Raw genomic sequence first — 16,439 nt, forward strand, 5'->3', positions numbered from 1 at the left:
GGACCCCCTTTGCAGTAGTAAAAGGTCTTAGACCGAAGGACCGACTCCACAGTCGTTCTAAAGAACCCCAGCTGTTTAATCGCGGCGGTCTCGGCGCATGCTGGGCCCCAGCGGGTTCTGGGAAGTGTAGTCGCCTGAGTCTCCAGTTCCTTGTCTCTGGGCAGAGTGTGCCCGCCAGCGAGGCATTGTGGGAGTCGTAGTAGGGGAGGGAAACCCTATGCCGTCTCGCGTGGGCCGCAGAGGTTTTGGGGAAGGCAGTCGCCAGAGCCTTGCGTTGTCGCCTGGCTTTGCGCGTGGCGCGAGGAACTCTGGCAGAAGTAGTAGGGGAAGAAAGCCCTCCGCTCTTTGGCGCAGGGTCGCAGGAGACTCTGGGAAGTGTAGTTGCCTCAAGCTCGCCTTCTTTGTCTTTCGGTGTTGGGCGCGTGTACTCGAGGCACCCTGGGAATTGTAATGGGGTGGGGAAAGCCATATGCCCTCTCGCGCGGCGCCGCGGTTGATTCTGGGAAGTGTAGTTGCCTGAGTCCCGCGTTCTTTGTTTCTAGGCTAGCTGTGCGCGTGGTCGCGAGGCACTCTGGGAGTTAAATAGGAAAGGAAACCCCAGTGTAGTCTCTTGCGGGGACCGCGGTTGTTTCTGGGAAGTGTAGTGGCCTGAGTCCCACGTTGTTTCTCGGTTTGTTGTGTGCGCGGCCGCGAGGCACTCTGGGAGTTATAGAGTAGGAAAGGACAGCCCTGTGTACTCGCTCGTGGGGGCCACGGTTGTTCCTGGGAAGTGTAGTGGCCTGAGTGTCGCGTTGCTTCTTGGCTCTGGGCGTGGCCCGAGACCCTCTGGGAGAAAAGCCCTATGCTCTCTCCGCCCGGCCGCGGGGTTTTCTGGGAATTGTAGTCGTCCCAGGCCCTGGTTCTTTGTCTCCTGGCGTTCTGGGCGTGGCAGCGAGTCGTTCTGGGAGCTCCAGTAGGAAAAAAGCCCAATGCCCTTGCGCGCAGGGCCGCCGTGGTTTCTGGGAAGTGTAGTTTCTTGAGGCCGGCGGCTGGTTGGGGTGACGTCCCCGAGGCTTCTGAAGACGCAGTTCTTGCGACTCCCGCCGTGGGGCCCTCGGGGGCGGTGCCGAGAGTCTGGCCTGTGTTCACTGTGGCCAAGGGAAGGGGCCCGCCCTGTCTGCGCCGGATGACCCCGGGCGTTGACCGGGTCCGGAGCCCCGGAACGCTACGCCCACCTGGCCGAAAGCACCAGTGAAACGCGTTTTCCTGCGGCCGCTGTTAGGTGAGGGGTTCTGGGGAGGCAGCGCCGTCGCGGGAAGAGAACGCCCACCCGCGTCAGTGGTCCAAGCGCGATGCCTCAGGGCGCCCCGCTTTCTGCGTGGGAAGGAGGGAGCAGCGGCCGCGGGGATCCCCCGTGGGGGATCTGGTGACTGGAACTCGGCCTGGCTGGCCCGTTCGCTCAGGGCTGCGTTCTCTCTCTGCCAGGTCTGCCATTTTACACTTTTCTGATCTCCTCGGTCCCTTCTGTGAGCTATGTCTCAGGTAAGCTGATGATACATATATACGTGTCTGTACACACGGTTTTTGAGAGAGAGAGACAGGGTCTCCTCCTGATGTCCGGGCTGGAATGCAGCGGAGCCAGTCCACTCAGCCTGCTTCCTCTTTTCTCTGTGAAGTATTTTTCAGGAGTTGGGACGTGGCTTGCTTTCTTCTAAAACTACCTGCCTAGCAGAACCCAGGACCCTGTCCCCTGTTCCTCCTTTTCAGTTGTTTGTACTTAAGTATGCATAGAGAGAGTGAAAGAACGCTATCCAGATAGCGCGGGGTTTCTGACCTGGCTGGTGCGTTTTAGGGTGAGAGGGTAGGATGCCAGCTGTTACATTGCCTCCTCTTTCCACAGTGTTAGAACGAGGAGTGCCTTATGTTACTCCAGTGCCCCTTCATTCATTTATTATGTGTTTACCGAACCTCTACTTTGAGTGGTTCTCACTGATCCTTGGACCAGCAGTATCAGCATCTGAGAACTTACTAGAAATGAATATTCTTGAGCCCTATCCCAGACCTTCTGAATCAGAAACTGGGAATTTGGCCCAGCAGTCCAACAGTCTTTCCAAGTGATTCTAATGCACAACTCATTCTGTGTCTCGAGGATGCAGAAGTGAGCAAAACAGAATCTCTGAACCCATAGCTCATTTTTCAGACATGACATTACATTTCTTGAGTAAGGAACACTTATTTTTATTTTGATTGGGGCCAAGTGCTTGGCTGGTAATTGTGCTTCACAGCGGTGGGGATAACAGGGTCCGCTATTCAAAATGAGTCCCTCATTTTCAGTTCCACTTCTTTGTCCTATTTTTTGTCATACTTGTCTCCAAATTCAGAGGCTCTCTGAGTTTTGCTGGGGAATCTGATTTCCACCTCTGCTGCAGATCTTGCTGTTTAGGAAACAGTTGCTTTATTAGTCAACAGTCTTTAATCACTTTTTTATTAGACTTCAAAACTGTAAAATGTAACTGCCTTACATCTGAGGGTGCTACTAGTTTGAGACGTTTTAAATTCCCATTCATGCTTTATAGATTAATGTGGATCACTCAAGTGGTGCAAAACCAGGCTGGAAAGAAAGGGCTTATATATTATTCCCCCTAACTCTGAGGGAAAGTGCTTTAAGTTCAGTCCTGAGAGCTATTACATTCTCTTCTTGCAGAATCAACATTCTTTATTGCTTATTTGCCTTGTTCTATGACATTGCTAAAATTACCATTAAGTTTCACAGGTATTTCTTCAGCATTAGGGATGACTGCGACAAACTTGAGACTGTATGCTCCGTTTGAAGGGTGCTGCTGTTATCTGCTGTAGCCAGTTATTACTCTGAAGAAATTCTGGTTGAATTATATTCAAATAGGCTGGTATTAAGGAAAATATATATTGCTTATTAAACATAAAGGAATACTACAAAATCTTAAGAATTTTTACAATCAATATTAAAAATCCATGTTATTCATGGCTTCTGAAGACGCAGTTCCTGCGACTCCCGCAAAAAACGTAAAAAAAAAACGTAAATTATCTGTCCTGAGAGAATTTACGTTTTTTTTTTTCCTTTTTTTCCAGTTATACAATGAAACACAAAAGCTAGGCTCTTCATTATATAATTACTCAGAATTCTGAAAACTCATTGTTACTAGACACATTGTCTAACCTCTACAGTGATACTCATTTTATTCCTTAATAAGGGAGTTTGGGGACAAGGGTGCCGGCATTGCAAATATCTGTGTCATTTCAGGGTTCAGTGACATTCAGAGATGTGGCCATAGACTTCTCCCAGGAGGAGTGGAAATGGCTTCAGCCTGCTCAAAGAGATTTGTACAGATGTGTAATGTTGGAGAACTATGGCCATCTGGTCTCACTGGGTAAGTATTCCCCTTCACCTCCCTCAAGTCAAAATTTGACTTTTAGGGTGGCTGTTATAAATCATAATTATCTGGCTGAGTATTCCCAAGGGAGGTATGGGGTTTCTTAAAATTAGTTTTTAAGATGGGGACGTAACTGCACCTTATTTTAAGACATTTTAAAAACTTAATCTGACATTTCTTTTGTGGCCCCTCTTAGGATTCAAGGATTGATTTTCAATTTATTTCATTTTCTGCAAGCAGGTCTTTCCATTTCTAAGCCAGATGTGGTTTCCTTATTAGAGCAAGGGAAAGAACCCTGGCTGGGGAAAAGGGATGTGAAAAGAGATCTGTTTTCAGGTGAGTGAATTAGAAGCTGATGGGGAAGTTGTTTTTAAAACAACCCAATTAGTCAATGAGAAAGCAGTACTTTTTTTTTTTTTCAAGACATAGAGTTTTGCTTGTTGCTGGAGTGCAATGCCTCGATCTTGGCTCACTGCAACCTCCACCTCCTAGTTCAAGCGATTCTCCTGCCTCGGCCTCCCATACTAGCTGGGATTACAGGTGCCTGCCACCATGCCCAGCTAATTTTTTTGTAATTTTAGTAGAGATGGGGTTTCACCATGTTGGCCAGGCTGGTCTTCAACTCCTGACCTCAGGTGATCGCCTCGACCTCTCAAAATGCTGGGATTGCAGGTGTGTGCCACCGTGCCTGGCAAGCAATACTTTTTAATATGTTGATTGGAAAATCTTCCCTTAAAGAAAAAAGATATAAAGACTGAAGTTTCACCCACAGAATTGGATATAAAGGACTGCTTCATATCCAATTCTCTCTTTTTTTTTCTTCTATATTACTTAACAGCTAACATACTCAACCAGTTCTCACCTTATACTTTCTCACAGATACCTTTTTTGTTTCCATTGTTCTGTCTGGTCTAATTTCATTTCTTTTTGGTTTTTCCTTCCTTTCTTTCTTCAAATTGACATATATTTGTATTGCCTAAATTCAACCTGAGAAAGAAAAAAATAAAAAACAAAATTAAAAAGTACACATATTGCTTTTCTATTTAATCATCTTGGAAGAATTAACTCATAACTCATTAACTGATGTTTATTTATTCCTTCACATGCACTCTTAATATCTACAGAAATTTTAATCTTGTCAAATCTTTCTTAAGACTTTCTTTTAAGTGCTACAGAGACTAGAGGACATACAAAAGTATAATAACTATAAAGGAATTCATGGTCTAGTGATGTGTCTAAATAACTTGCATTAGATATCCTCAAATTAGTAGTTCAGCAATGAAAAAAGAAATTTCCTGTTGGTGTTTTAAGCTTCGATAATTTGGATACAGATAGTAGTAGAGAAACAAAAGACAGAAAAAGGGTCAGTTTTGGAGAAAAGGTGATAGAATTCTGTAAATTCAGAATTTTGTAAGTTCTGCAAGTTATGTAGTTGATTCTTAGCAAATGTTTAATGAAGGTACACTGATTTTTAGAGGAAAAGGAGGAATGCATACATTCTAGGAGGCAGCAGCTTAGGACTGATGAAACAGGTGCCATGAAAACTGAGCTGTAGCTTTAAGGAGAGTAGTGGTAGTTAATATGAAATGCTATAGAGTCCCTTAGGAGAATGTAGGAAGGATTTGTAAAGGAGGTACTAATGTGGGCTGAAGTCATGAGGTGGAACAAGTGCGGGGAAACTTTAAGTGTGAGTGAATGAGGAAAAATGTCCGTTTTGATTAAAAATAAAACCAATAAAAGCATGTACAAGGGAAGTGAGGAAAAAGGAAAACATGGAAGTTGCCTCCAATTCTACTACAAGCACTTAACAGAGTCTTGAAATTTTTATGTGTTCCTTCCAGTATTTTGAAAATTCTTTTCATTGTGAAATATGACACACAGAAGTAATACATGAACATAAATGTACAGCTTAATAAATTATTATAAGGCAAACACCCCTGTAATCAAGGTCAACAAACACAACACTGCTAGGTTCCTTGAGGCTTCTGTGTGCTCATCCTAATCCTCCAATATAGGTAACTATGTCCTTTTATGGTAAAGTGGCTTCCTTGGTTTTATCGTTTCATCAGCTGTTTGCATTTCTATTCACTATAGGTTTGTGTGTTTGTGAACTTTATATAGAAAGATTTATAATGTATTTATTATATTGATTTGTGTCTCCAAATTACTTTTCACACGTTTTTGGCTGTGCATGGTGGCTTATGCCTATAATTCCAATACTTTAGAAAACTGAGTTGGGAGAATCACTTGAGGCCAGGCGATTAAGACAAGCCTGGGCAACATAGAGAGACCCTGTCTCTACAGAATTTTTTAAAAAGCTAGCTAGGCATGGTGGCATGTGCCCATAGTCCTGGCTACTTGGGAAGCTGAGGCAGGAGAACCACTTGAGCCTAGGAGTTTGAACTATGATTGTGCCACTGCACTCCAGCGTGGGCAACAGAGCAAGATCCTATTTTTAAAAAAGTTTAAAACATTTTTAATGTAATTGCTCTAATAGTTTTTTTTCATTGTACAAGTAAGTATACCACAATTTATTCATTTTACTAATGGGGGATTCTTTTTTTTTTTTTTTTTTTTGGGGGATGGAGTTTCGCTCTTGTTACCCAGGCTGGAGTGCAATGGCGCGATCTCGGCTCACTGCAACCTCCGCCTCCTGGGTTCAGGCAATTCTCCTGCCTCAGCCTCCTGAGTAGCTGGGATTACAGGCATGCGCCACCATGCCCAGCTAATTTTTTGTATTTTTAGTAGAGACGGGGTTTCACCATGTTGACCAGGATGGTCTTGAGCTCTTGACCTCGTGATCCACCCGCCTCGGCCTCCCAAAGTGCTGGGATTACAGGCTTGAGCCGCGCCTGGCCTGGGGGATTCTTAAGTTGTTTGCAAATTTAGAGATATTGCAAGCAGTGTTGTTACTGTGCCTGTATCTGATAAATATTGGCATAAGTTTCTCTGTGATATATATGTAGGACTGGAATTGCCAAGTTAGAGGATAATGCACCTTTTCTGTGTTACTAGATAATGCCAGAATGTTTTCCAAAGACCCTTTACTGATTTATACTCCCACAAACACAATAAGTAAGTGCCTGTTGGATGTCATGATTTTCACCTATCAGAAGAGTGTACAGTGATAGCTTGTGGTTTAAACTGGCAGTCAGACTGTTGATGAGGTTAAGCACCTTTTCATATTTTTTTGAACATTTAGGTATCTCCATCTGCGAAGTGCATTGTGAAGATTTTTGCTTATTTATCTATTGTATTCTTTTATTGATTTGTAGAAGTTATATATTTTAGATAATCCTTTGCTAATTATATGTTTCAAAATCTTTCACATGTAGCTTTTTTTTTTTTTAACCTTCATAGCTTCTTTTGATGGACAGAAATTCTTAATTTTAGTGTAGCCAGATGTATCAATCTTTTCCTTTATGTTTAGTATTTTTTTTAGCCTGTTTAAGAACTCTTTCTCTACTAAGGAATTATGATGAAGACATCTTCCTATATTTTCTTTTAAAAAAGCCTACTTGTTTTGCCATTCACATTTAGATCTATGGTTCACTTTATTTTGTCATGTGAGTTAGTAGTCAACTTTAGTATCTTCTGTATGGAGTTCTAGTTATCATAGTACCATTTATTGACATATCAATCGTTTTCCTCACTGTTTTGAAATTAGTTAAGTGTCACTTTTTGTGTCTGTATGTTTCTAGGTTCTCAATTCCCTTTTATCTTTCTCTTTGCTCAAATCTATACAGCCTTAGTTATATATTTAATGATTAACATTTTATTGTATTTGTGTTACCCCTGTACCTTTTTTGTCTCTGAATTATTTAAACAGGACTACCATTTAAGAGTTGCTGCTGCAACCTAGTCTAAATCTAATCATTACCTGAACTGTGTAGGTATCCAGGGAGCCGAGGGAGGTAGACAGACTGGAAATAAATTAAAGAAGTAGACTCAAAAGGACCTGGTGATTGGCTAGATGATAGCCATGAAGAAGATTGAGAAGTCATGATTGACATTACTCTTTTTGGTGGTATTATTATTTCCTTAGTAAAACAAGAATCAGCAAGTTTGTAGGGGAGGGGAAGATTATATTAATTTGAGACTTGAGTTTTTGGTCTCTGTGGGATACGAGGATATAAATCCAGTAGGCAATTGAGTATCATATTCAAGAGGTTTCAAATGAATATTCCTAGGCCCCACCCTGGAAATTCTAAAGTGGTAGGTTGGGGTGGAAACAAATAATTTGCATTTTTTTCTTTTTTTGGCTAGTCAAAAAAATCAGTGGGAGTGGAGGAGAAACAAAGAAATCTATAACTAGTTGTAATCAATTAGTTGTAAAGACCACTGCATTCAGACCAGCCAGAATTTGCATTTCTAACAAACTACCAGATGGTGCTGATGCTGAACTAAAGTAGACATTTAGGAGTGATCTGCACAGCTTCATAAAATTTTGAATTGCCAGGCACGGTGGCTCATGCCTGTAATCCCAGCTGAGATGGGTGGATCACGAGGTCAGAAGTTCAAAACCAGCCTGGCCAACATAGTGAAACTCCATCTCTACTAAAAATACAAAAATTAGCTGGGTGTGGTGGCACATTCCTGTAGTCCCAGCTACTCAGGAGGCTGAGGCGGGAGAATTGCTTGACATGAGAGGCAGAGGTTGCTGTGAACTGAGATCACACCATTGCACTCCAGCCTGGGTGACAAAGGGAAACTCTGTCTCAAAAAAAAAAAAAAAAAAAATTGAATTTTCTTTGTAAAATCCCTGCATACCTGTTGTTGTTTATTAAGCAACTTTCCCAGTTTCTTTTCTATATTGCTTCTTTACAGGAATGTTAGTGAATTTGTATATTTATATATCTCTTGTTTTTTTTTTGAGATGGAGTCTTGCTCTGTTGCCCAGGCTTGAGTGCAGTGGCACGATCTCAGCTCACTGCAACCCCACCTCCTGGTTTCAAGCAATTCTTCTGCCTCAGCCTCCCGAGTAGCTGGGATTACAGGTGTGCACCACCATGCCTGGCTAATTTTTGTATTTTAGTAGAGTGGGGTTTCACCATGTTGGTCAGGCGGGTCTTGAACTCCTGACCTTGTGATCTGCCCACCCTGGCCTCCCAAAGTGCTGGGATTACAGGCATGAGCTACCATGCCCGGCCCTGTATCTCTTAATCTTTATTATAGAAATAAAAAATATGACCAGGCACAGTGTCTAACACCTTTAATCCCAGCACTTTGGGAGCCTGAGGTGGGCAGATCACGAGGTCAGGAGTTCAATACCAGCCTGGCCAACATGGTGAAATCCAGTCTCTACAAAAATAACAGTAATAAAAGTACCTGTAATTCCAGCTACTTGGGAGGCTGAGGTGAAGAATTGCTTGAATCCGGGAGGTGGAGGTTGCAGTGAGCTGTGATCATGCCATTGCACTCCAGCCTTGGTAACAGAACAAGACTCTGTCTCAAAACAAAACAAAAAACACACCTCAGTCTTTCTAGATTTTTTCCTGCAAATATTATAATGATGTTTCTTAAAAATAATGAACTTTGGCTGGGTGTGGTGGCTCACGCCTGTAATCCCAGCACTTTGGGAGGCCGAGGCGGGCGGACCACCTGACATCAGGAGTTTGATATCAGTCTAATACGGAGAAACTCTTATCTACTAAAAATACAAAATTAGCTGGGCATGATGGTGGCGCATGCTTGTAATCCCAGCTACTTGGGAGGATGAGGCAGGAGAATTGCTTGAACTGGGATGTGGAGGTTGTGGTGCGCTGAGATTGCACCATTGCACTCCAGCCTGGGCAACAAGAGTTGAACTCCGTCTCTAAATAAATAAATAAATAACAATAATGAACTTTATTTTTTAGTACCATTACAATTCACAGCAAAATTGAGCAGACAGTACAGAATGATCCCATATCTTCCTCTCCCCACCCTACACAACTTCCCTGTAACTGACATTCTGCACTGCAGTGATATGCTTACAACAGTAGATGAACCTGCACTTACACATTATTATCACACAAAGTGCATGGTTTACTCTTGGAGCAATAGTCCATGGGGTTCGTTCTTGGTGTTGTACATGCTATGACTTTGGACAAATGTATGATGAGGTGTATTCACCATTGTCATATTACATAGAATAGTTTCACTGCACTAAAAATTCTCTGTGTTCTGCCTAATCATCCATTCCTAACCCTTGGCATCCACTGAATTTTGCTACTGTCTCCATAGTTTTGCCTTTTCTAGAATGTCGGCGAGTTGGAATTATACAGTAATGTAACTTTTCAAAATGCTTTATTTCACATAATAACACATTGAGCAGATTTAATTTACTTACATATTTATAGATTTAATTTACTCACATTTAAATTACTTACATATCTTTTCATGGCTTGATAGCTCATTTCTTTTTAGGACTGAGTAATATTCCATTGTCTACATGTTCTGCAGTTTACTTATCCATTCACCAACTTAAGGACATCTTGGTTGTTTCCAAAGTTTTGACAATTTTGAAGAAAGCACATCTGTGTCTGTATGGGTATAAGTTTTCATTTCATTTGAGTAAGTACCAAAGAATGTGACTGCTGGGTCATATGGTAAGAATATATTTAGTTTTGTAAGAAACTGCCAAACTGTCTTCCAAAGTGATTGTACCATTTTGCATTCCCATCAGCAGTGAATGATTAATATTGTCATGTGATTTTACTTTTTTATCATGATTGGTTGTTGGATTCTGCTAAGGCTTTGATTGCTTCTGTTGACATTATCATGGGATTTTCTTTTTTTGTTTTTTTTTCCAGAGACAAGAGTCTTGCTCTGTCCCCCAAGCTAGAGTGCAGTGGCATGATCTTGGCTCACTTCAACCTCTGCCTCCCAGGTTCAAGCGATTCTCCTGCCTCAGCCTCCTGAGTAGCTGGGATTACCATGCCGGGCTAATTTTTGTATTTTTAGTAGAGATGGGGTTTCACTACCTTGGCCAGGCTGGTCTCGAACTCCTGACCTCATGATCCACCTACCTCGGCCTCCCAAAGTGCTGGGATTACAGATGTGAGCCACCGCACCCAGTCGTGATTTTACTTCTTTAGTCTGTTGATGTGATGGATTACATTAACGGATTTTCAAATGTTGAACCAGCCCTGTATACCTGCGATAAATTCCACTTGGTCATGGAGTATAATTCCCTTTATACATTGTTGGATTAAATTTCCAAATATTTTGGTTTTTTGTTTGTTTATTTTTTGAGATGGAGTCTTGCTGTGTTGCCAGGCTGGACTGCAGTGGTGCAATCTTGGCTCACTGCAAACTCCGCCTCCTGGGTTCAAATGATTCTCCTGCCTCAGCCTCCTGAGTAGCTGGGAATACAGGCGCTCACCACCATGCTTGGCTATCTTTTGTATATTTAATAGAGACAAGGTTTCACCATGTTAGCCAGGATTGTCTCGATCTCCTGACCTCGTGATCTGCCCACTTCAGCCACCCAAAGTGCTGGGATTACAGGTGTGAGCCACCGTGCCTGGCCAATTTACTAATATTTTGTTGAGAATTTTTATATTTTTGTTTATGAGAGATACTGTTTTGTCATTTTCTTGTAATTCCTTTGGTTTTGATATTAGGGCATTGCTGGCCTCAGTTAGGATATATTCCTTCAGCTTTTGTCTTCTGGAAAAGATTGAGGGGGTTGGTATAAATTCTTCCTTAAATGTTTGGTAGAATTTCCAGTGAACCCTGATGTTTTCTTTTTTGAAAGTTATTATTATTTTTTGAGGCAGGATCTGACTCTGTTGTCCAGGCTGGAGTACAGTGGTACAGTCATGGCTCACTGCAGCCTCAACCTCCCTGGGTCCAGGTGATACTCCCGCCCCAGCCTCCCAAGTAGCTGGGACTCCAGGTACACTCCACCATGCCCAGCTCATTTTTTGTATTTTTTGCAGAGACAGGGTTTCACCATGTTGCCCAGGCTGGTCTTGAATTCCTAGGCTCAAGCAATCTGTCCACCTTGGCTTCCCAAAGTGCTGGGAGTATATGTGTGAGCCACTGCATGCAGCCTCATTTGATTTCTTTGCTAGATAAAGGCCTATTAAGATAGTTTCCTCCTTACTGTGTGAGCTTTGGCAATTTATGTCTTTCAAGGAATTCATCCATTTTATCTATGTTATCAAATTTGTGGGCATAGAGTTTATGGTATTCCTTTATTATCCTTTTTATGTTCATGAAGTTTGTACTGATGCCCCCTTTCATTGCTATTAGTAATATGTGTCATCTTTTTTTCTTAGTTAGCCTGGCTAGAAGCTTACTGATTTTAATTATCTTTTCAGAGAACCAGCTTAATTTGGTTGCTTTTCTCTATTAATATCCTATTTTTAATTTCATCTATTTTTTGCTCTATTTGTTTTGAGATAGGATCTTGCTCTGTCACCTAGGCTGGAATGCAGTGTCACGATCATAGCTGATTGTAACCTGAATTTCCTGGGCTCAAGCCTTCCTCCTGCCTTAGCTCTAGGTAGCTAGGAGTATAGACACATGCCAACGCTCCTGACTAAATATTTTATTTTCTATTTGTAAAGACAGAGTCCTGCTATGTTGTCCAGTCTGGTCTTGAACTCCTGTCCTCAAAGGATCTTCCTACCTTGGCCTCCCATAGTGCTGGGATCATAGGTGTGAGCCACTGCAACTGGGCTCTTTGCTCTGATTTGTATTTTCTTCTTCCTTTAATTTGCTCTTTTTAAAATTTCCTAATATTGAGGGTAGATGATGTACATTTTTAAAAGTTTATTAGTTTGATGCTGTAAGTTTTCCTTTAAGCACTGCTTTCACTGCATCCCACTGATTTTAGTAAGTTTCGCTTCATTTTCATTTAGTTCAAAATATTTTAAAATTTCTTTTTAGATTTCTTGTTCATGTTACTTGGAAGTATGCTGTTCAATATCCATGTGTTTTGAGATTTGTTAATGATTTCTAGTTTCATTCCATTGTGGTCTGACAGCACACATATGATTTCTATTCTTTGAAATTTGTTAAGATGTGTGTTATGACTAAGAATAGGGTCTGTCTTGGTGAATGTCTCTTGAGTTGGAGACGAATGTGTAATCTATTGTTGAATGAAGTAGTCTGTTGATACCAGTTGACTGATGGTGCTGTTAAGTTCAGCTATATTTTTACTGATTTTCTGCCTGCTGGATGTGTTCATTTCTGAAAGAGGGGTATTGAAGTCCCCAACTATAATAGGGCTTTTATCTATTTCTTCTTCCTGTTTTGTCAGTCTTTGCCTAGTATTTTGATGTTCTTTTGTTAGGCACATACACACTAAGGATTTTTTTTTTCTGAGATGGAGTCTTGCTCTATCGCCCAGGCTGGAGTGCACTGGCACGATCTCGGCTCACTGCAACCTCCACCTCCTGGGTTCAAGTGATTCTCCTGCCTCAGCCTCCCAAGTAGCTGGGACTACAGGCTTGCACCACCACACCTGGCTAATTTTTGTATTTTTAGTAGACATGGGGTTTCACCGTATTGGCCAGGCTGGTCTCAAACTCCTGCCTCGTGATCTGCCCGCCTCGGCCTCCCAAAGTGCTGGGATTACAGGCGTGAGCCACATCGCCCAGCCCACACTAAGGATTTTTATTTCTTTCTTTCTTGGCATATTGACCCCTTTATCAATATGCAATGTTCTTCTTTATCCTTGATATTTTCCTTGTTCTGAAGTCTGCTGTGTCTGAAATTAATTTAGCTACTCCTGCTTTCTTTTGATTAGTGTTAGTATGGTATACCTTTCTGTATTCATTCTAAATCTATATGCATCTTCATATTTAAACTAGGTTTCTGGTACACCACACATAGTTGGGTCTTGTTTTATGATGTACTCTGACAATGTCTTAATTTAGTGTATTTAGACTGTTGAGCTTTATTTAAAAAAATTTTTTTTAGAGACAGGGTCTCCCCTGTTGCCCAGGCTAGAGTGCAGTAATACAATCAAAGCTTCCTGCTGTCTCATATTCCTGGGCTCAAGAGGTCCTTTTCCCTCAGTCTCCCAATGTGCTGGGATTACAGGCATGAGGCACCATATCTAACCTCGTGTGTGTGTGCACGTATCTGTTTGAGATGGAGTCTCACTCTGCTGCCCAGACTAGAGTGCAGTGATGTGATGTCAGCTCACTGCAGCCTCTGCCTTCTGGGTTCAAGGGATTCTCCTGCCTCAGCCTCCCATGTAGCTGGGATTATAGATGCCTGCTACCACACCTGGCTAAGTTTTGTATTTTTAGTAGAGAAAGGGTTTCACCATGTTGGCCAGGCTGGTCTGGGACTCCTGACCTCAGGTGATCTGCCCGCCTTGGCTTCCCAAAGTGTTGGTATTACAGGCGTGAGCCACCGTGCCCAGCCCTCTTTTGTTTTTTATTGGGCATTTTATATGATTTCATTGTCTCTTCTTAGCATATTGATTATACTTCTTTTTTTAGTGGTTGTCCTAGAGTTTGCAATATACTTTTTTTTTTTTTTTTTTTTTTTGAAACGGAGTCTCATTCTGTTGCCCAGGCTGGAATGCAGTGGCATGATCTCACCTCACTGAAACCTCCACCTCCCTAGCTCAGGCGATCCTTCCACCTCAGCCTCCGGAGTAGCTGAGATTACAGGTGTGCATGCTACCATGCCTGGCTAATTTTTTTGCATTTTTAGTAGAGACGGGGTTTTGCCAGGCTGGTCTCAGACTTCTGACCTCAAGTAATCCACCTGCCTTGGCCTCCGAAAGTGCTGAGGTTACAGGCTTAGGCCGCCATGTCCAGCCTACATTTATAAATAATCCAAGCCTATTTTCAAATAATACTATGCCACTTCATGTGTAGTGCAAGTACCTTATAATATTTCTAATTATTTCCTCCAGTCCTTATCATCACTGTTGTCCTTCATTTCACTTATATGTAAACTATAATCACAAAATACATTGTTGTTGTTGTTGTTATTAGGAGACAGAGTCTCACTCTGTTGCCCAGGCTGGAGTGCAGTGGCACGATCTTGGCTCACTACAACCTCTGCCTCCCAGGTCCAAGCAATTCTCTGTCTCAACCTCCCAAGTAGCTGGTATTACAGGTACACCCCACCACGCCTGGCTAATTTTTTATATTTTAGTAGAGACAGGGTTTCACCATGTTGCCCAGGCCGGTCTCGATCTCCTGAGCTCAATTTGCTTGCCTTGGCCTCCCAAAGTGCTAAGATTACAGGCGTGAGCCACCATGCCCGGCCATACATTATTATTTTGAACAAACTGTTATCTGTGAGGTTAATTAAGAATAAGAAAAATATGGCTGGGTGTAGTGGCTCACACTTGTAATCCCAGTACTTTGAGAGGCTTAGGTGGGAGGATTGTTGGAGCCCAGGAATTTGAGGCTGTAGTGAGATATAATCCCAACACTGTTCTCTAGCCTGGGGAATAGAGCAAGACCCTGTCTTTTTAAAAAATAAAGAAAATATTTATTTTACTTTTACTTATTTCTTCCTAAATGCTATTCCTTTCTTTATGTAGGTCTGAGTTTCTGACCCATATCATATTTCGCCCGGGTAACAAGAGCAAAACTCCGTCTCAAAAAAAAAAAAACAACAACAACAAAAAAACTTTTATTTTTCTAAGAGTAGTTTTTCCTTCACCTTTGAAGGATAATCTCACAGACTACAGAATTGTGGGCTGGTGAGTTTTTTTTCCCTCTCAGCACTTTAAATATTTCACTCCCTTATCTTCAGGGGATATTTTCTATAACCTCCGAGGAATGCCTGAAACTGCAGATAGTATTGAACCTGATTGCAATTGGTTAGAATATGTTTCTGTTCATGTCTTCCACCCTAAAACTTAATGCCTTTTCCATGATTTTTGTTGTTTTGTTGTTGTTGTTGTTGTTGTTTTGACAGGGTCTCACTTTGTCACCCAGGCTGGTATTATCATAGCTCACTGCAGCCTTGAGCTCCTGGGCTCAAGCAATCCTTCACTTCAGCCTCCTGAGTAGCTGGGACCACAGGTGCATGCCACCACACTTGGTGAATTTAAAACAATTTTTTTAGAGACAGGTACTCAATGTCTTGCCTAGCTGGTTGCAAACTTCTGGCCTCATGCACTCTTAGGCAGTCCTCCTGTCTTGCCTCCCAACGTTCTGGGATGACAGGCATGAGCCACCTTGTCTGGCCCTTTTACATCTTAACTAAGCACTTATGCACTGTGGTTGTAACTTTTGCAGTTTGAGGTACAACAGCAAAACTAGCTGAATTGCTTTTCCTTATATGAATAGAAGGCTCATTATACGGTAGATTTTAGCAACCTCAGAATATGAGGGGTTTTTTCCTTATTAAGTGGAGAAGAAATTTTTTCACATTAAGGAAGCACTTTATAGCTTCTCTTTGGCATATCTGAATTGCCAGCATCGCTACCCTTGTGCTTTGGGGCCATAATTAAGTAAAATACGGGTAAGCTGAACATGAGCACTACAATACCGTACCAGGTGTTCTGACAGCTACTAACAGGTGGGTGGCATACGCAGCATAGATAGGCTAGGCAGAGGGATGATTCATATCCCAGGTGGGATGGAGCAGCACACTACACAGAACGGTGTACAATTTAAACATGAGTTATTTCTGCAATTTTCTACTTAATACTTTTAAATATCGAGCAAAGGTTGAAACTGAACAAAGGTAACTGAAATGCTGATGAGAGGACTACTGTAATTCTCAGCCTTGTTCCTTTATAGGTAAGGTTTTTTTTGTCCTTTGACTTCTTTATATTTGATTTTCTGAAACTGGAATATGATATACCTAATTGCAGTGGTGTTTGGGCAGGGGGATGAAAGGGAACTTATCTTGCTTGGTGTTCTCTGTATTTCCTGGACCTGTGGTTTGGTTTATGACACTCATTAATTCCTCAAATACTGTTTCTGTTCCTCCTTTTTTTCTAGTATTACTGTTATGCATGTATTACACCACTTGTAGTTGTTCCACAGTTCTTGGATCATCTGTTCCTTTTTTTCCCTCAATATTTTATCTCTTTGTTTTTCAGTTTTGGACTTTTTTTTTTTTTTTTTTTTT

The 16,439-nt window shown here is 41.8% G+C and overlaps 1 protein-coding gene across 5 annotated transcripts in view; it reads left to right on the forward strand.

Annotated features, from left to right (window-relative positions):
* Positions 1-1,023: 1,023 nt before the first annotated feature.
* Positions 1,024-16,439, forward strand: part of ZNF140 (zinc finger protein 140) — a 21,547-nt gene continuing 6,131 nt past the window's right edge. Inside the window, exons 1-5 of one of the 5 annotated variants that reach the window (XM_017513655.2) lie at positions 1,024-1,261; positions 1,465-1,521; positions 3,260-3,386; positions 3,627-3,725; positions 9,783-9,944. In XM_017513655.2, coding sequence (XP_017369144.1) covers positions 1,513-1,521; positions 3,260-3,386; positions 3,627-3,725; positions 9,783-9,944 — 397 coding nt within the window. In that variant the 5' untranslated portion in view covers positions 1,024-1,261; positions 1,465-1,512. Of the gene's footprint in view, positions 1,522-3,259; positions 3,387-3,626; positions 3,726-9,782; positions 9,945-16,439 lie in introns of all 5 variants that reach the window. The other 4 variants (XM_017513656.2, XM_017513657.2, XM_017513661.2 and 1 more) reach the window with 4 other exon arrangements.

The sequence above is a fragment of the Cebus imitator genome, unplaced genomic scaffold (genome assembly GCF_001604975.1).
Source record: "Cebus imitator isolate Cc_AM_T3 unplaced genomic scaffold, Cebus_imitator-1.0 Scaffold497, whole genome shotgun sequence".
Taxonomy (NCBI): domain Eukaryota; kingdom Metazoa; phylum Chordata; class Mammalia; order Primates; family Cebidae; genus Cebus; species Cebus imitator.